Source organism: Cydia amplana, chromosome 6, assembly GCF_948474715.1.
Source record: "Cydia amplana chromosome 6, ilCydAmpl1.1, whole genome shotgun sequence".
NCBI lineage: Eukaryota > Metazoa > Arthropoda > Insecta > Lepidoptera > Tortricidae > Cydia > Cydia amplana.
In genome coordinates, this window is record NC_086074.1 from 1,190,361 (window position 1) to 1,212,306 (window position 21,946).

General features: G+C 38.0%; 1 protein-coding gene across 2 annotated transcripts in view; it reads right to left on the bottom strand.

Moving 5' to 3' along the window:
* Positions 1-12,962: 12,962 nt before the first annotated feature.
* The window catches only part of LOC134648612 (nuclear receptor-binding protein homolog), a 48,923-nt gene continuing 39,939 nt past the window's right edge, over positions 12,963-21,946 (bottom strand). The window contains exons 4-11 of one of the 2 annotated variants that reach the window (XM_063503096.1): positions 21,732-21,910; positions 20,763-20,783; positions 19,923-20,097; positions 19,432-19,550; positions 18,361-18,511; positions 16,446-16,647; positions 14,107-14,226; positions 12,963-13,105 (exon numbers count right to left, since the gene is read on the bottom strand). In XM_063503096.1, the coding sequence (XP_063359166.1) occupies positions 13,025-13,105; positions 14,107-14,226; positions 16,446-16,647; positions 18,361-18,511; positions 19,432-19,550; positions 19,923-20,097; positions 20,763-20,783; positions 21,732-21,910 (1,048 nt within the window). In that variant the 3' untranslated portion in view covers positions 12,963-13,024. The remainder of the gene's footprint in view (positions 13,106-14,106; positions 14,227-16,445; positions 16,648-18,360; positions 18,512-19,431; positions 19,551-19,922; positions 20,098-20,762; positions 20,784-21,731; positions 21,911-21,946) is intronic. The other variant, XM_063503097.1, reaches the window with a different exon arrangement.

Sequence of the window (21,946 nt, forward strand, 5' to 3'; positions counted from 1 at the left end):
GTAGTCTTTATTTTGAGGATCTAGTCCTTTTGAGTTGCGCCTTGTCTGTAATTTTCTGTACAAAACAGTCTGCCGATTTTTGCGGGGGAGGGGCACGTCAAATGTAGGTATACGAAATGTAAAAATAGCCATGTCAGATAAACGTCAGTCCATACATTGTGTACTTGGAGGATACAACTAAACGGAGTAGCCATTAACAGGCTTTCCCCTCTGTCGAAAATAGGCGGCCAACGGTCATACACAATGTATGGACTGACGTTTATCTGACATGGCTATTTTTACGTTACGCATACATTTGACGTTCCCCTCCGCCGCAAAAATCGGCAGACTGTTTTGTACAGAAAATTACAGACATAGCGTCTCTGTTTGATTATATCCTCCAAGATTGTGTATGACGATTGGCCGTCTATTTTCGACAGAGGGCGACAGACGCCTGTTAATGGCTACTCCGTTTGGTTATATCCTCTAATACTTGAGCTTAAAAAGACTCAATAAATAAGAAGATCATATATAATCTCCTTCTTCTTGATTGAGTCTTCGCTATAGCGCAGTTTTGTAAATTAGTACGTCAAGTTCTTCAAATGTAGACTCAAAAGACTCTATTTCCTAACAGTAACCATGTAATCTTAGGGTTGTAATGCATGACAAAAAGAAAAACAGTTTACTTTTTAAAATACCATTTTATTGACATTTTCATTTTAGAATAGTATGCAAACATCACTCGACCGTTCGACCAATCGCCACGGGCTAAACGTCATTTGAGCATAAAAATACAATAAAATAACTATCATATGCGCCTGCGTCGCCCGACAAATGCAGAACTGGATGAATAAATAATTATTATAATACAAAATTAAATGACATTTCTACACATGAACACAATCCTCTTTGGATAAAACAAAAATCCGATTACAATTATATACAAAAAAAAATGCTTTTCAATTACATTATTGGATGTGTTCTTAAAAAAAAAACATTTGTGCTGATTTAGTTTGGTACTTTCAACAATAATTAACATATTTATCAATCTCTAACTATTTCTAGAATCAGATATTAGAGTAAGTGAAAATATGTGAATTATTTTTGACAGTATCTCGTAAAATATTCTTTCCGAATACATATTTAACACATTCTGAGCTTGTAGTTACATTTCTTTATACTCTTTTCATAGATTAAAGTCAGCTCAGAATAGTGAAAACATATTATAACAAAGTAAATAGCGTCTTACGTTGATAAAAATACGGTTCACAGTCCATCATTCCCAAACTTCTAAATACTATGACCAATAATGATGTTCCAATTTCGTTTCTTTTGAAACCAGTACCGTAAAGTGTCCAATTTAGCCTTGAAGAGTAAATTCCTAAAGTGTCATTCTATGGAACTTGCTATGTAAACAAAGCGCCGTATTGAAATTGTCTCTGAATGTCAATTTACTTAGCACTTTTACATAGCAAGTTCCATAGAATTACACTTTATCTTGAAATACAGCAGAAGAGATTATAATAAGCTATTAATAAATTATTTATATGGTGGTTAGACAATGTAGTACACAATATACATAAGGGTGCAGTGGGGTAACTTCGAAAGCAGGGTACGTTAGAAAATGGCAAATATCTACAAAACCAGTAGCACTTCAGACTTTACCAACACTTATGCTATACTTAGTTTTTTTTAGGATTAGAAATTTGGTAAACAATCTTGATGTGTCTTTTAATTGAAAAACACTTTTTAAAAATCAATAACTATTACTTATGAAAGCAGAAGACTATAAAAGATCGTATTAGATTCATAATTGTGACATATTTACCGTAACTTATTTTTAAAATGTGTTTTTCAATTAAAAGACACATCAAGATTGTTTACCAAATTTCTAATCCTAAAAAAAACGAAGTATACCTACTGCAACGCTTACCAACGCCTCTTCCTCACTGTTGCTACAGTAGAAAGTGCTTGTAGTTTAGTAGATATTTGGCATTTTCATAAATATACCGCGTTCGAACTTATCCCAATGCACCTTTAAATGTCAAATTTGTCATTCATTGTGTATGATTTTTTTATAGAAATTTTACTATTCAGGCCAAAAATATAAGATCTTTCGGCCCAACCGCGACATGGCGCGACGGGCGACGGCGGTGTCGGCAACCATAGGTGACGAAAGGCTCGGCCGCTGCGTCTTGCTCCAAGCTATGTTTGCTGCCGCCGCCGTCGCCGGTCGCGCAATTGCGTGGCCGGGCCGTTACGGTACCAATTTAAAATGATTTGACATTAGAATGTCAAAATCGGCCATAGACTAAAAATAAAAAAGCGAAACAGCATTAGATTAACATGGGCTGGGTATATCGGCTTACATTACATGGTAGGTACGTTGAATACAATATAATCATTGAAATATAGTTTAATCTTAGCTAGAAGCGTTTATTTACAAGGACACACTTTACTCGCTAGACCTGCCTCCCGTTGTGCACCATTGTCTGTGGTCTTTGAAAAAAAAAAAGGTTTTTTTTCGGTTCTACTTGATGTGATCATTAATTTAATGATTATATAATATAAATTATAGAACTTATAAAGACGAATTATATAAATTATGTTTCACTCACCGGTTATGAGGTAAATGATTATTAGGTGTCGATAGTCAAATAGTTGATTTGTAGATTAGATTACTGATTATAATTTTTTTATGTCCTTTAGTTTAGCCCTCGTTATGAAGAATTCAAAATAGAATAATTCATTTTATTAATTAGTCAATACATGTGACCACACAATTTTATTTTCCCCATTCATCGCAAAATCTCGCCAAATTTACTATACCTACTGATTTCCCTACTTGTCATCAAATAATTTACTTATATAACTTAAAATTTCAAGTTTTAGTGAAGCGCCCCGCTATGCTTATTAATTATTTATTTCTGTTTCAAGTTTCTCTGAAATTAAATGTATAATTTTATTTAGAGAAATAAATTTATATAAACTTATATTTTTCCTCAAAGTCCACAGACGCCGGCGGCACGCACAAATTCGAACCTACATCGTTACATTAGCCAGTCTTTCGTTTATTACGCTATGCTACTTACGCCGCTAACCGCTCCACAACCTCACAGAAACTTACAAACTCACTTAGCGTAAAAGTTGTAAATAATACCTACTAAATTCTAAGATGACTCTGTATAGTTTGTAGCTTTCTAGTAGACCCCGAAGGCTTATCCTATTGTCTATTGTTCAGTAAAACCGCACGTGCTACTTACCTGCAAAAAAGGGTCCTAATGATTCTATTTGGCACCTGAGCGCGGGCTAGTCCAACGCTCAAAAAACCAGTGTAGGTGCGCTCTCCGATAACGCGCCTTTGTTACGCATCTCGATGACACATTTTAGACTGGTTCTGTAGCGTTCGACTCGCCGGCACTCAGTAACCGAAGTACCGATTTTTTATGCAGGTGGTTGTGGCACGTGGCACGAGCGGTTTTTCTTAACAATAGACAATAGGATTAGCCTTTGGGGTCTATTAGAAAGCTACAAACTATACACACGTAGTGCATAATTATTTTCCATCGTATTTCCACGGAAACGTGTCTTGCTATTTCAGTCAATCTCGATTCGAAAAGTACTGAGGTTGACTGTAGTAGCATGACAAATACGAAAGTTTCCGAGAAAATACGACGGAAAACAATTATGCACTACATCTGTATCTGTACAAATAAGATATTCATCACAAGAAACCGTCTATTTGATCCATTACCAAGAAAATGTAGTTGAACCAGGCCCCAATTTCACCACGGTGACAGGTGCGACAATTGTAAAACATCACTGTTGCTGACGTCACAGGCATCCATGGGCTACGGTTACCGCTTACCATCGGGCGGGCCGTATTCCTGTTTGCCACCGTCAGTGTATTATTTTAAAAAAACTTTATTATATCGGAAAAAAACAGATATTTCTCTTACCAAGTTTCTGACAATTGTCACAAGAAACACGACAATTGTCACATAATTCCGACACAGAACTCATTTCCTGTCAAGAATTGCCGACAATTCTTTTAAATCTTGTGGCAATTGTCAGAAACTTGGTAAGAGAAATATCTGTTTTTTTCCGATATAATAAAGTTTTTTCTAAATAATACACTGATGGTGGCAAACAGGAATACGGCCCGCCCGATGGTAAGCGGTAACCGTAGCCCATGGATGCCTGTGACGTCAGCAACAGTGATGTTTTACAATTGTCGCACCTGTCACCGTGGTGAAATTGGGGCCTGATTGAATATAAGGCTGAAGCGTTTTTGCCGAAATATATATATTTTTATTGTTACTCGACTGTAACTGTAACTATTGGGTAATTAATATTGATATAATATAATATTTTGCCAAATAGTGGTGCGGCGATAGCACGGTCGCATTTTTATCGTTTGTCACCCGGTGCGAAAGTTACGGGCATAGTGACAGGCGATAAAAATGGAACCATGCTGCGCCCGCTGGTTATAATACACAAAAGTTACCAAATTTTATAAGGAAATAATTCTTGAACATATCACCTTTAATACTAATTAAGTATTATTTAACACTTTTACGCTTATACGGACGTTTTTATCGAAGTTTCTTAACATATAATTTGACGTTGCAGTTTCAAAATTTATTTTTAAATAAATAAGCATTTGATTATTGTTCAAGATTGACAACGAAAATATATTTAGAATTTTGGATATTAATTCGCGAGAAATAAAAGTACGCAATACATTATAAAACTTCGATGAAAACACTATTTTATTTATGATTTAACTTACCAGTTAAAAATCAAGATGTAATCTTAAGCAGATAATTTCTATTGCATTTATTAAACTAGGTTATCCTTCTTGACGCTAGGTGGCGGTACTTATTTAACATTTTATTTGATAACCATTTTATGCCACTTTCTTGTTTGTATAACTGTCATTTGTGTAACTTTGTGTAAGAGAAAAATATTTGTATACCAATAGTATCAGCTGTTACTAATAATACTACTACCGCCATCTAGTTAGCAATAGTCTAACTTTTAAAGCAATGGAAGTCAGTTTTAGATTTTAAAACAAAACTGGAGGGATTAATAGGGTTCACGTTGGCACCTAGTATTTTTGGCACCACTAGCTAATTCAAAATCAATCAATAGTTATATCATAAAACAAAACAAAAAAACAAGCACCAAAACATAACAAAAAAATAGGAACAACGTGAAGTTCTAGAATGTTTATATAATTTCCGACAAAAAGATTTACCACAATATTACATAATAAGGAAAAAAAGACATGTTTCCGTATTTTTTCATCGATCACGTCTCAATGCTTTTGATTTTTAGATGTGCTAAGTAATTTGAACTCTCTGAATATGAACTTAATGCATATTTTGCTAGCAAATGACAAATCATTGCAATAGAAATGGAAATAAGTAACGTAATCAGCTCTTGAATCATGTAATTTGTGGCGCTGTATTGGGATTCAGTAGTTGGAAATGAAACCTTAATATTAGAAAAATAAGGTCTCTCATTAACTGAATAAAATTTATAAAAAAGACGTTCTAATCTCTCGAACTACATGCTTTCGGAAAATAAAAATTTCAACAAATTTAAAATGGTGTACATAATACCTAGCACCGCTATGTGTTTAAATATATAAATTAAAGCAGAACAAATTTGTATAAATGCAACAACACACGTTGAATTGACCTGAAACTGTTTTTAAAGTTGGCAACACCGTAGAAGTTTTTTTTAAATCTGTAGCGAAGTAAAACGCAATGGTGCCAACCTTTAGTAGTAAATATCTAGTGATATGTAAATAAATTTAAAAAAATAAGTAGGCTGCGAATTTCAAACAAATTAAAACCTTAATGCTACAGTGAGTATGTTCAATTTTCCGTATACTTACAAACCACATCCATAAAGCTCTAGAGGAAGCCTCGCTATACAAATATTATAATTAATGTATGTTTTTTTTAAATTAAATATCTTTTTAAATATCATTTACACGTCCATACAAATCCTAAGCTAAAGCATTCTCGATGTCCAGACTAATCACTATGAACCTTTCCGAGTTTTCGCTATAATTTACAAAATTTTCTATATTTTATACAATTTTGAAAGCGTACCAATTGGAAACTATTATTTTATATGTTACTTTGTTAGGATATACAAAAAAACATTTCGGATTGAATGTGGATCACGCTACTATAAAATAAAATAATAAAAATTAGTTAAGATGTCGAACGATCCTATTTTTTTAATACGAAATAAAAATATAAGTTGTTTTATAACAAACAAAATTGTATATCCCAACATAGTAATCTAATTAAAAATAAATTTAATTATCATCGGAATAAGATTCACAATCGACTAGTAAAGGGGTTAATGCACGGTTTGATCACGATACTTAGCCGTTATATCACACTAATGCACGTTTTGAAGCAACGTTCTGCGGTTACCACAGTGTGTGAGCGAGACAGCGCTATACACGTATATAGCGACGTCTCGCTCGCACACCATTTGAAGACCACCTTTGGACCAATATTGGCGAGCTGACTAGCTGAGACCATAGGAATCGAGGCGAGTATAATCAGCTATTTCAAAATAAACTTTATCGTTACACATTAAGGTATAGATTTGTAAGTAAAGTAAGGGTCCTAAGCACGAAGAATTATGTACATTGACCGGCATTTCCTATCTCAACTGCACGCGCATAATTATATTGCTGTCCCGCCCATAAAGCCGGGGGTCAATGCCAGAGTGAGAGCGGTACTGCAATATAATAATACGCGTGTGATAGAGATAGGAAATAGCGGGTCAATGTACGAAATTCTTCGTGATTAGTGTCCTTACTTTAGTACTATAGATTACCGTTAAATACAGAGCGAATATGTATTTATACACTTATGGCGTTATTCATAAACGGCTGCTAACTTAATCAGTTGATGATCGTCGTTTCTCCCTATCTGTCGTTATGCCATAGAGAGGGACAAACGACGATCATCAGCTGATTAACTTAGCAGACGTTTATGAATAACGCCGATAAAATATAAAGTTAAATTAAATTCTAAATTACTGCAATTGATTTAGTAGGATATGGGTTTTTAAGACCTGAAATAAATGATTTTTATTTTTTTAATGCCTCGATTCCTCGATAAAAAAGTGGCCTCCATTTTTGTAGGTTTTTGTACCCATTTGGATTCCGTTAGCATATTTAGAATACGTCTAAGACGGATTTTAAGTACCCCTAGTGTACATTTCATTCGATTGCGTGACGTGACGTACGCGTTTTTTTAGAGTTTCCAAAACGGGTCGCTCGGCTCACTGATAAAAACCCCACACAAAATTAGACTTAATCTATCGAATGAGATTTTCACCAGGGGTTCCGATTGTGACCAAGTGCGATTTCGCGAGAGAACAAAACGTATTTCGTATGAATTAAGTACTGTTTTTTTTAATATTTATTTGAATGTTATCTTAAGCTTTTGAAGGAAATATAACTTGATAAGTAGTTATTTTTTAATTATTGAAATATTACATTTTTATTAGTAGGTAGGTGAGAAACTACTTATGTATACAATAGCAGCTTGAAAATGTCAAATTATACATGATATTAACAACGAAATAACAACAAAAATGTGTAAAATCCTCACCCCCCCCTAGAGGGTGTAGTTACACATTACACAAATAAAAAGAGGAAAAAACGTATTCGCAACTCTTTCGGCAAAAAAAAATGTTTACTATATTATGTCAAACTGTAAACAAGACAATATGTACAAACAAATAAAATAATATATTATTAATACTCAGTTGATACGAAATATTTCTATTCACCCCGCGTCCCTTGAAATTACGGCAAATGTTACCAATAATTACCTACATATTTATATTATAACACTTACATACAAAGACTTGACTTCATTCGTATTAAAAATACACAATTCGGCGATACAAAATCTCTTCATAAGACCCTATTATACTATAGTCGAACGACCTTTACACTGATGACTTTGACAGGCAACATTATAACATTAAAATCGGTTTTATAATGTAAAGTAAAACAAGAAAATATTATTCAACAGAAACTAGTGTTTTTGGATATCAAAATGGTGTTGTGTTGTAACTACGGCGGTATGTACAATTAGCAGCAGAAGTTGCTAAGCGGGCGACGTGTTCAAAATTACCTTGACACGCTCTTATACTCTTAACAATAAAGTCGCGTCAAGATCATTTTGAACACCTGGCCTGCTTAGCAACTTCTGCTGCTGACAGTATGTACGGATACATTTCCGGTAACTCTAGTTGTCAAAAGTTGATGTTTGCTAATACAGATACCAGAAAACATATGTTGCCGTACATTTTAGACTACAACACTTCTACAATAATAGCTCTTTGCTTTCAACTTTTTTTTGGATCTATGGACTGTGTGAGATTTGTAAAAGAAACTATTTAAAATTAGCCAACAGTGTAAAAGCCCGTCGACTAGCATTACCTACATGAATACGGGCTCATTTAGATGGTGCTAGAACTCGCATGCGAGTTTCATTACATTGCGTCAGTTGATCGGTCGACTGAATTGATGCAACCTCAATGGTCCGCAATGTACCTAAAATAGTATACGAGTTCGCGCGTCGTCAAAATCAGCCCTACGGCGTAACTACACTAAGCGAGTACGTTTAACAACGACGTGTATGCACAACCACAAATGATTTCTTTTAAACAAACACTCAATCTATTGGAGAGAAAGTGTAGTAGAATGTAGCTGTAATATGACCATTAGCAGGCCACCAGTGATAGCAGAAATTGACTATCATTCGTCGATTGTAATTGCTATTTATATTCAATCGTCAAACGCAACTCTATCTAACATTTACTGTGATTAATCAGGATTGACGACTAATTTAATTTAAATTTACAATTGACGAAATCAATTTATAGAATCCATTAAACTGTGTTTCGAAAGACGCCCAGTCCGCCAAATCTCTTATAGCCAAGTGTTTGAATAAAAGAAACAAGTTGCGATTGAGTCAACCCGCCGTACTAACTCGTTAACCTAGGTGCATCGGAAGTATCAAAGAGGATATTTAGCGCCAATGGCAGAGCGGCTCATGACTAAATGACGAAGACATCTGGTTCTCTTCCATCCTTTTAAAAATTTACCCTAACGCTTTGACCGCTAACGCAGCGTACTATGTAGGCAAACAACGCGCGAACGCGAAGCGAAGCGATGCGGCGCGAGGTGAATCAATCCTTTGATATAGTTTGTAGCTTTCTAGTAGACCCCGAAGGCTTATCCTATTGTCTATTGTTCAGTAAAACCGCACGTGCTACTTACCTGCAAAAAAGGGTCCTAATTATTATATTTGGCACCTGAGCGCGGGCTAGTCCGACGCTCAAAAAACCAGTGTAGGTGCGCTCTCCGACAACGCGCCTTTGTTACGCATCTCGATGACACATTTTAGACTGGTTCTGTAGCGTTCGACTCGCCGGCACTCAGTAACCGAAGTACCGATTTTTTATGCAGGTGGTTGTGGCACGTGGCACGAGAGGTTTTTCTTAACAATAGACAATAGGATTAGCCTTCGGGGTCTATTAGAAAGCTACAAACTATATCTATAGAAGTGCCCTACGTGAGCGATCTCGTTGCGAACGCGAACGCCGTGGGCCCGCCGCGCCGCGCCGCTTCGCGTTCGCGAGTTGTTCGCTTACGTATGTAAGACTATAGAGAAAAAAATACATAGAGTGCTCACTCCATACATCAGTTTTAGTACCAAAAAGACTATTAGCATCTAGCATCGAGTAGCGGAACTATCAGTATTGCTACTTGACAATAGATGTCGCCACCGACCGGAAAGTCTTATGCTGTTGAGATAAGACTTTCCGGTCAGTGCTACATCTATTGTCAAGTAGCAGTACTGATAGTTCCGCTACTCGATGCTAGATGTAGATACTGAAATTAATAGTCTGAACTGATGTATGGAGTGAGCACTCTATGTATTTTTTTCTCTATGGTAAGACGCAGCGTAAAGACGCCAACTGACGTGTGCGTCTACAGCCCAATATCAACCTTCGTGCATTGCAACAAGGTTCACGATGACGCGCCGCTGCGTGGCGTTCAAAGGAAGGTTTAAAATTCAGCACCGATCAGAGCATATGCCATTAGTTTTAAGTGACATGACAAAGACAGGTCACAGAGACATTCCATTTACATTTCATGGTTAACCTAACGGTACCAAACGAACTTGATTTGTCGAGCGACAATTTCATAATCATTTGTCGACGCAACGTAAAGCGAATGGTCAATGTAACCTTTCGGTAACCTAACAGTGACAAACGAACTTGATTTGTCGAGCGACAATTTCATAATCATTTGTCGACGTAACGTAAACCGAATGGTCAATGTAAACTTTCGGTAACCTAACGGTGACAAACGAACTTGATTTGTCGAGCGACAATTTCATAATCATTTGTCGACGCAACGTAAACCGAATGGTCAATGTAACCTTTCGGTTGTCATGTCACTAAACTAAGAGTAGGATCTTTTCGCCAGTTAACTAAAAGCCCCGTAGTAAAGCTTAAATGTGTTAAACAGCTAGTGATAACCTAAATATAACAATAACATTCACACGCCAATCCAAAGCGATGTTGGACCACTGTTTCATTTTAACTATGACACTAAAGTAATTATCTGAAGACTTTAAATAAAATTTACAAATATGTACTTGTGTCATTAAATATTCACTACTAGATGGAATATTTCTAAAAGCCGATTTTAACTATGAATATAGATTTTAATCGAATTTCTATAACTGTGACCTGTGAGTCAAAAACGCAAAAACGTTTATATATTAGACGTATAGTAATTTCGCATTCAGGTCCAGATAAAGCAAAATGGTACGTATGGATCAGTCGCTCAGTTTATCTTTTAACTAATTATAATTATTAGTGAAAATCGGCTGAAAGTTAGAACCTACAGTGACTAAACTATGAAACAGGATCACGACTAAACAGTAGTACCACCTGATTACCCACGGATAACATATACAAACACGCTATACAATAATAGTCCTTACAACCATGCCTAAAGGTTTATAATACATTGGTAGGAACACCAGCCTACATTGGTACCAGCCCAAAAATTCGTTCCTTCCGTGGGTTTAGACAAGTGGCACATTTAGTATACTTAGGACTCGATTTGCTCGCTTCTATATTAGGTATTCTGTTTACGTATCCAAACATTATAAGATAATTTTATATATTCACCAGACACGCCTAGTTTTAGACTATTTTGATAAGGGGTTGTAAACAAATGACTTTGTTATTATGTATTGCAGATCGTTTCGTATGAACGAAATTTTGAGGCATCACATCTTAAGTAGCCATTGAGAACAGCAGGATTTTATAAACATACATCGTAAGTTATCTAAGTCTTTGCTAACGATTATTTTCTAAGTATCTTCCAGTAATTTATCAATTGAGACATGTCAACGACAATCTTTTATATTCCAAAGACAACTCAAACCGCGTTTTATAACATCGTCATTTATATCAGACTGTCGTTGTCGCTCGTCACGAATATAGGTATTTTATTTAAGATGTGATACGTTGATATTAATTAGGGTTTGCCATCCGGATCCGAAATGTATGAAATTATCCGGATCTGGATCCGGATCCGCGGATATTCCCATACATTTCGGATCCGTCGTGAAAATCCTAATATTAATATATGCGTGCCAATTTAACAAGAAACTAACAATTGTAGATATTTAGCGCATACTCGACATTAATCGATTTTCGTTATTACTTTACCTCAATAGTAAATATGAAGGCATTTTTCGGAACGACTCGTCTCTAATTTTCTTGTTTGCTCGCGCTCCAAAGAAAAAAAGGTGTCACATAACGGTGACATAGAGTGTATAGTCGATTCGTAGCTGGCCCCGAACGGCTAATCCTTTGTCTATTGTGTTAAGTAAAACCACACGTGCCGTTACCTGCGAAAGAAGGGTCGTGTAATTCTAATTGGCACCTGAGCGCGTGCTAGTCTAACGCTCAACAAACCAGTGTAGGTGCGCTCTCCGATAACGCGCCTTTGTTACGCATCTCGACGACACATTTTAGACTGGTTCCGTAGCGTTCGACTCGCCGGCACTCAGTAACCGTAGTTCTTGTGTGGTCCCATGCCACACAAGAAATGCAAATTATTTTTCCATTTGTTCATTTTGAATCTTATTGTAATTTCCATAGGAGTTGTAATTCAATAACCAGATAAAGTGACGGAAACATTTTTTATGCAGGGCACGTGCCGATTTACTTAACAATAGACAAAGGATACGCCGTTCGGGACCAGCTTCAAATCTACCGACTATAACAACTACTCGTAGTTGTTCTGTGCACTTAAGAGCCAACAGGAGCTAAGATTTAAATATTTTAGGTAAATATACCCGTCTCGCTAATGGAAGCGGCTCCTAAAACTAGTGCGACAAGGACAAGGCGAAAAATCCTGCGTAAAAATCTCAAAAATCGAGGTTTTGTACTCGACTGTTTCCTCCTCCAAAACTTAACCAATCGTAACCAAATTTGTAAATCTAAATGATTATGACATTATCTGTGTCGGACCGTTTTGCTTTTTTGACTAATTGATATCAGTTTGGAATAGCACGCCTCTCATTGCGGCATAGTCAATTAGGCCATTTTGGCCATTTTTGAAGGGCTCTAGCGCCTTAAAAAGCAAAAATATCAAAAAAAGCAAAACGGTCCGACACAGATATTGACAATATTAATCTGTGTTGAAAAAATAATTGCTCTAGTTTCAAAACCCACGGAGGAAACAGTCGAGTACGTTTGTATGAAGAAATGACCACTCCTGTTGGCTCTTAACGGTGACAAATACAGTACGATAACCACTTCACTTGTATTCTGTCCACATCACGGTGACAAACGGTGTTGTGCTCGTTGGGCTGTAAACGGTGTTTCCTGCACTGCATTAGGCAAGTCTACCTTGTGAGTTGGGAGAGCGGCGTGGTGTCTGGCGGCGCGACGGCGCGCACTAGCTGGCGAGCTGCGCGCGCGCACCGAACGAGCTGCGCAGGGACTCCTCCATGAGCCGACACAGTTTGTCGCGGTCAGACTGGAAATAATTCAAGTGGATGTTATCCTCGTAAGACCCACCATGGAATAGTATTTTTTCTACTCCCGTACTTTTATTTGCCATTTAAAAGGTCGTACACACATCTTTAAACCCCTATGTTATAGTTGTCAAGACCAGTCTTTAGTCTATTCCCCAAAAAAGTATTTGTGCATACACGCAGTATCTTTTTGGTACTTTTACGATACTTCGTGTAATCACCACTTAAAAAATATTGTATGAAATACATTGTTGCCAACCTAATTTTAATTGTCATATCTGACAGATGAGTACTAAGTGCATTGCTGCCAATTTACAAAATATTCATTAGGTTCTATGGTAGAAACAATAAAATTGCACAAATACTTTTTTGGGGAATAGACTAAAGACTTGTCTTGACAACTATAACATAGGGGTTTAAAGGTGTGTGTACGACCTTTTAAATGACAAATAAAAGTACGGGAGTAGAAAAAGTAAATAATAAGAACAGAATATTAACAGATGTTTTAACTTTCTTTATAACAATGGTAACAGGTAACTATAAATTATGTTTCTGTAATTTAAATGGTTACCTATCGTGAACAAGGCAACCAAAAAGCATATTTCGGTCTATGACACCGCACTAAACTTTATAAACATACCGATAATTATTTGTACAGGGATCTTGAGATTGACAGTAAAAAAGGAGTCAGTACAAAATAAAAAAAACTCTTGAAATATAATCATATATCGGAAAATAGGAACGTATTTTGGAATTGCAGTATGTTCTTAAGATTTTATAAATTATATTGAAATTGAAGTACTTTTCAAACCGCTTGGGTACGGTGACAGATATCATTTAAATACAACTTTGCGAGATTTTACGTTTTAAGGTTATAAATTGTATGTTATGACGTTCCCAAGCTGTTTGCAAAATACTATAGATTATTAACGTTCATATCCCAGCGGGCGCAGCATGGTTCCAGGCATGGTGACAAGTGATAAAAGTGTGTAAGTCGCCTCACCTCATGTATGAACCCGAGTTGCACGAGCTCGTGTGCGAGCTTAGGCGCGGAGTCGCGGCGCGACACGCAGCAGGTGAGCTGGCGGTTCATCTTGTCGTCCATGCGCAGCAGTATCGTCATCTGGCGGACGGGACAAACATTTAACCGGCTCGCGGGAAGGCCCAGGGCCATATTACAGGGTTTACTGATAAAGCTAAACCAATAGCAATAACATATAACTCTATAATTAGGTATTAAGAGATTAAGATCTTATATTTTCCACAATGGATGGTGTGCAGACTAGCAGAGACATGAAAAATGTCAGGATGGCCGTGTCGGAGATTATGAATTATGTTTTTTCGACGGGTGCTTTTGAGTTTGAATTTAAATACAACGCTGGATGGAGGTATTATCATTGATCATAGATAACGAACGTTCGACCGGAACGTTTGCCTTTCCTAATATATTACGCGAAACTGCGTAGGGTACGCCACTCCCACAATAAGTCACAATCTAAGGGTCTATCACAAACGAGAGAGTCGAAATTTTGTTATCTATCTTCTTTATCACTCTGCATATTCGAGCGATAAAGAGGCAGTTAGCCGAGTTTCGATACTTTCGATTTCGCATCTCCCGGTAGGCCCTTTGTAAATAAACCACCTTGACGTATCAATGTCGCCGCACCTCACACGAACAAAGACGCACCTCATTACTTTAGAAAGAGCTCAACGGTCTCTTCTCAAAGTTATTTACCGGAAACCATCACGATACAGTACTAAAGAACTATACACGCTTGCCAATGTTCTCTCGGTTCGCCAATTGTATCTTAGAAAAATCATGTACAATTATGGAAAACTGCATGACAAGATTTTTGAAGCAGACACAAGACGCCGTCAGCGCTGGAAAACCACAAAAACGCGTACAAAATTTGCCCAAAGATTTCACCCCTTCATTTCAGCTCTAGTAATGAAATCATTCTGCAAACTACATCCCATAAAGGGACCTCCTAGCAAACGGTATTTAACTAATTGGCTTACTCAACTAGATTACCACGACACTGAACTCCTCCTAAACGTGTTAAAATAATTAATTAAATATTTACAATACTTACATAGATATACATTTTATAATAATAACATTGAAATAATACTCCCTTATCATAAATATTATAGTATGCATTTTTACACACTAACACACACACACACACACACACACACACACACACACACACACACACACACACACACTCACACACACACAGTGTAACTCTCTGTACAATTTGTACCTACCAATATATAGATTAAGAAACTAGTATAAGTAACGAAACTGTGTCCTGTAACACAGGGTTTCCTAGATCAGGACACAGGGACGTGATTTACTGTATGTCTAAATTTATACAATAAACTTTTTTCATTTTTTCATTTTTTCATTTCAATGTCATATTTGACTGTCTGTGAAAACTTGTCAAAAAAACAGTTTAAGGTACAGTACGTATAAGTTACTCTATGGTTTACTAAAGGTCCTAGTGCTGCACTCTGACGGCAAAACATTGCAGTACCCAATGATTTTTTATCACCGACACGGCCATCCTGATTTCCCACGTGCCCTCATATATTTACGTTTACTTGAGCTAGATCGAGTTTATTTGACGCCGCCAGCACGGATCATTGCGATCGTAAATCTTTAATTAGTGTCTGTGCAACACCTGTACATGCTATGTGACAAAAAAGCGGCCAAGTGCGAGTCGGACTCGCCCATGAAGGGTTCCGTATTTAGGCGATTTAAGACGTATAAAAAAAAACTACTTACTAGATCTCGTTCAAACCAATTTTCGGTGGAAGTTTACATGGTAATGTACATCATATATTTTTTTTAGTTTTATCATTCTCTTATTTTAGAAGTTACAGGGGGGGGGGGGGGGGGACACATTTTACCACTTTAGAAGTGTCTCTCGCGCAAACTATTCAGTTTAGAAAAAAATGATATTAGAAACCTCAATATCATTTTTGAAGACCTATCCATAGATACCCCACACGTATGGGTTTGATGAAAAAAAATTTTTGAGTTTCAGTTCAAAGTATGGGGAACCCCAAAAATTTATTGTTTTTTTTCTATTTTTGTGTGAAAATCTTAATGCGGTTCACAGAATACATCTACTTACCAAGTTTCAACAGTATAGTTCTTATAGTTTCGGAGAAAAGTGGCTGTGACATACGGACAGACACAAACAGACAGACAGACAGACATGACGAATCTATAAGGGTTCCGTTTTTTGCCATTTGGCTACGGAACCCTAAAAATGATTTCAATTTGAATCCTGAAAGGCCTGCAAAATGTAACGCTCGGGTCATATGTCTCACCAGCAGGTCCTGGTCCTGCGCGGCGTCGTCCTGCTGCAGCGGCGGGTGCGGCTTGAGCGAGCACATCATGTTGACGACGCGCCGCGTCTCCACGTCGCGCGGCTCGGGGGACGCGGCGGGCAGGGGGTCCGGGGCGAGGGGGGACGCCGCGCGCCCGTTGCTGCTGCGGTACCCGTACGCCGTCAGCGGGTAGATGCCGTATCTGGCATAAACTCGGGGTTCTTATACTTGGTGACAATCCAACCTCTAGACATAGCATAGTAGCGCTACCCCCTCTGCCACACATCATCATCTTCCTCGCGTTGTCCCGGCATTTTGCCACGGCTCATGGGAGCCTGGGGTCCGCTTGGCAACTAATCCCAGTAATTGGCGTGGGCACTAGTTTTTACGAAAGCGACTGCCATCTGACCTTCCAACCCAGAGGGTAAACTAGGCCCGTTTAGGGATTAGTCCGGTTTCCTCACGATGTTTTCCTTCACCGAAAAGCGACTGGTAAATATCAAATGATATTTCGTACATAAGTTCCGAAAAACTCATTGGTACGAGCCGGGGTTCGAACCCGCGACCTCCGGATTGCAAGTCGCACGCTCTTACCGCTAGGCCACCAGCGCCCCTCTGCCACACATACGGTAGCGTTACTCCATCTTCGAGTCAATCCCGTGCCGTGATTAGTCCGTGTTTTTGAACGGACCAATCACGGCACGGGATTCGCTCACCTCGTCCCCCCGCACCCCCGTATTTTTGGCAGCATCGGTTTCATGAAAGAATTGGCCTAAGCTCAGTCTAGAAGTTGGATTGTCAGTGTACTTGGTCAACCAGATCTTGACAGTAGAAAAAGGCGGCAAATTTGAAAAATGTAGGGGCGAAGGGATATCGTCCCATAGAAAATTTGAATTTCGCGCCTTTTTTTACTGACAAGATTTGGTTGACCAGCTATATATTCGTTTCGTTATCGCGTTGCCGAACGCGCCCCTGCGACTGCGCAGTGGCGTTTGCTGTAGTTTTTCAAAGCACTGTCTCATTTGAAACATAGAGAGAATCATATACTATTATCTATGTTTTACATTAGTACTAGCACCCAAAAGAAAAAGATGAGTATAGTTTTCCTGGTTGTTACCGACTGACAAATTGGTTTGACCGACTATATAGGAAAGTATGGCCGACGTTTGCGACGAATTCAATGTGTCGTAGCGATGAGGGCCGCATACCTAGCATTTCACTTTAGTTTAAGTGTTAGTCGAATAACATTCTTCTATTCTAAAGACTTGAATCGTCACTTAAATTGTCCTCTCCCAAGGCTCATATCTGGGTCAAAAAAGGATAGGGCCATACGTACATTATTAAAGCAACTTTCATTTTAAATCAATGCTAGTGGGACAGGACAGGTTAATTAACATCTCCCACCAACTTGTCGGAAATTGCCTTAAGCTAAAACATTAAGAAAATCGACGTGTTGAACACTTCGCCACTCACTCTTCCCCCTCATCCGCCGATATCTCTAATTATATACACTTAAGCTTAGAACAATATTTAAAGTGGAAAAAATAATGTGTGTGTGACTTAAACTCACGGCCTCTGGATCGATACTCCAGCGCCTGCCGAGCCACCAAGATCCTTCACAACCAGAAAATCTTTTCACCATATAAGTCAAGGGGACCCTAGCGACATCTACCGTAAGAGCGTTACACTTCTTAAACAGCTACCGGAGTTTCAAGTCATATTGGAAATTCACCAGTTACGATGTGCTACCCATAGGGCTGATTTAGATGGCGCGCGAACTCGCATGCGATTTTACTTACATTGCGGACTGTTGGTTACGTCTATTTCAACCGACCGATCAAAACCCGCAATGTAATGAAACTCATGCGAGTTCTCACATCGTCTAAATAAGCCCATACTAATTATTTACGCTTACTTGACATCCTCGACGAATTTCTCGAGTTTCTCCTGGTGCGGAGGCAGATCTCGAACTGTAATCTCGTGTAACTCCCCACCGCGAACACACGTGGCGAGCGCTTCGCCATTCGAACCGACTACCTCATCCGTTATCGTTTCAGATATGTTTGCTGGAAAATAAGACAAAAATGTCGTAAAAAGCATCATTAAGTATTAATTGTGGATCAACTATTTCTTGTTGTTATTCTGTCCGGTCAGCCAAGAGACAATAGTAGCATAGTTTGTTAGAAGACATTGTACACCACCTTCTCACACGCTTGGTAGACGACCCTCAATGGAAAGGGTTTACAAGTATCACAAGAAAGCGTGTTTGATGAATTTAAATGCCTAAAAATCAAGTTTTAAAGAGTGACCCAGGAGAACGTAACCATGGCAACGAGTAACTAGAAAAAGTTGATTCGCCCAATTATCTTTCGACCTCCAATAAAAATGCGTACAGTTTAAAATTAATGTCCATTAATTCATTCCAAAAACGGCAGTGCGAGTTATACCTATAAAATGGCCTTAGAGCCATTTGCACCATTCACAAGCCGGGGTTAACCGCGGTTAAACCTGGAGTTACCATGGTTACCAATACAATTTGACACTAAGTTTACGGTTTAACCGGTTAACTCCGGGTTAGTGGGATGGTGCAAGTGGCGCTTAGCGGTTAAGAGAAGACAGGAGAAAGGTTAAGAAGATCAATATCCGAACTTCACTTTTGCTAAAATCCGATGGCTTCTGCCAGTCTAGCATGACTTGCATCTTGCGCGACTTCAAGTATGGAGTCGCGCGCGAGAACACAACTGGTGATAGACCGAATTTAAAGTGGAAAAATTACTGTCTTGGGTGAGACTTGAACTCACGGCCTCTGGACCCAAGTCAACCCAAGTCAAGTCAAGTCAAGTCTGGAGTCAAGTCTCACCCAAGACAGTAATGTTTCCACTTTTAAATTTATTCTAAGCTTAATAGCATCGTTCGCAGACGTTTCTGCTTGTTAAAAATTAAAATTGGTGATAGACCGCCTGTTGTTGCCTACCAGTTTACGCACCTGAGGTGTTGACGAGCGTGTGTGCAGCGAGTAGCTTCAGTGAGTGAACTTCGAAGAGTAGCGGGTGGAAGAGGAGCTCGCGCGCCGTTGGCCTCTGTGCTGGGTCCTTGTTTATACATCTACAAGAAAAAAAAAAACTAAATAAAAAATACGTCTTTAAATCCTTGTGCATATTTTCGCTCATATCATAAACGGTGCGAGAAGTCCAACCAATTGAACCGATCGAATTCCACAAAAGAACGGAAGACACACGCGAGTTCTCTCTAACAGTCTAAATGAGCCTAAAGATGACTTTATAAAGGAGACTTATAAACTTTATCACAACATCTGGCAATACTACCATAACGCTCTCTGTCGAGTATTTAGTATTCAAAGTTCTTCGTGATGGTCTAAAATTCCTAAAACAAATTCGTGGAAGGTCACTGGATGTTGAGAGAATTAGTGGAATTTCATATCCAGGACTGAACTATCTTTTTAAACCCGACATTTACCTGTAAATAAAGTCCTTTTGCCTCGGCTCTTCCAGCGACTCAACAGTGCGCGCGATATGTTCATCCGTGACATGACTCCCAGAATCCCCGTTACCCTGAATCTCTAATGCCGCCGTCTCCAATGCGCACATTCCGAAGGAATATATGTCCATGGCTGGGGTCACCATTTGTGATGCTGTAAAGAGAGAGTTTAGCTTATTATAGTTTTGGTGGTCTCAAAAGAAGCTGGTCTGTGCTTTGTTGCAGAAACAAACCACATTTAAAGTGCGTGCCACTCTCCAGAGCACCTATGACACCTATGTAAAATTATTGAATTTGTTTTTTGTGCGCATTAATTTACTTAAGATGGAAACGAAGGTGCTGTGACGAAAAACTAGAAACTATAATGTGTGAATAGTAAAACCCGTAGCCTATTTGCAAAACCAAAGAATTGATGATGCATTTGTTAGTTGTATTCTGCATTGGATTCTAGTCTAGGCGTCAGTTTCTATATTATTATTCATCATTGGAAAGAACTTAGGGAACGTATTATGTTAGAACGGGCCTGCTTTGGCAAAGAGCTTCAGACCAGCTACTTTTGAAGATCGATAATATATAATTAATATATACTTTGCTTTTAAAGATGGTTTTTGTGTTTCATGAAATTTGCACGATCCTGTCAAAATATTTCTTGATATCTCGTTGCGTATTTCATTATCTCGAACTTCAGCTGTCAGTCACAGAGTCAATCGAGTGTTATAAACACATACATACTTGTGTAATAATGAGACAGAATTTATTGAGGCGTATGAATTGCCAATGGTGCGTGATGTGGAAATTGTGTTCGTATTACTAACGTACCGTTTTCCATCCCAATTTGGGCTGTGTCATTGGAAACACAAGAATATTTAGAATTTTCATCACCAGATCGATTTAAAGATAATTAATGAAAAACTTACATAATTCTATAAAATATGGTTTGAATAGTGATCTATTATAGAAAAGTGCAAAAAAAGGCGAGGATTTACATTAAAATGTTTAAACGGAAAATTTGAAAATGATTCAGATTTATTTATTTCATAATATGAAATTACAATATAAATTATTTTACACTAATCTATACGAATTTATATTATGATCGTCAAGTAGGAAAATAACAATTGATTATAATTATACAAATGTCAAGCAATACACAATTTAAAAACAATTATAAGCAATCAATTAATTAACTAACAATGTCAAATAATATAAAATGAAAAAACAATGTCAATACAGTAAGCATGGATATCTCATAATGATCGTCAAATTAAAATTAAAATGAAATACAGGTCAATAGAAAAATTAGTTACATTAAATTTACTGTATTATACAGGTCATTTCCACATATTCATTTACAGAATATAATGGATTATCCAATAAAAAGAGTCTCATTTGGCGTTCAAATGATTTGTCAGATGGTTCGGTTCGCAATTTTACAGGTAGACGTTCGTAGTACGTTGGTCCAATCACCCTCGGATTTTTGACTGAAAGTGCCATGCGACGCGGCACTGTGCGTAGTCTACCCGTGGATCGGAGCTGTTTGCCCGCAACCTCGACACGTTTGAACATGTTATATATTTTATTTATTAAGTATGGCAACAATTATAACTCTGAGATCATCCTTTGTTTTTTTGTTTATAAAAAAAATAGGTGAGGCTTTAAACGCCAGAAGATTTCGCATTGCCTTATACATATATCTCATAAGGGGATTTCACAGAATAATGGTCAACTCCCATCCGTTTTCCTGACGTATTACTTTCCGAAATAGCAATGGATGTAGTCGTCACTTACAAGCATATTCCGGAGCAATAAGATGCATGTTCCGCATATTCTCCCGACACGTTTTGACGTGGTGGTGGATCGCGTCCGGGGCGACGGAGCCGATCTTGACCAGACCGTTGTGCTGGATGAAGATCGTGTCGCAGGTGAGGTTGCCGTGGACTATGGGGGGCACGCAGCCGTGGAGGTAGCTGGGAAGGAAGTTAATATTGTATATTGTACCAATA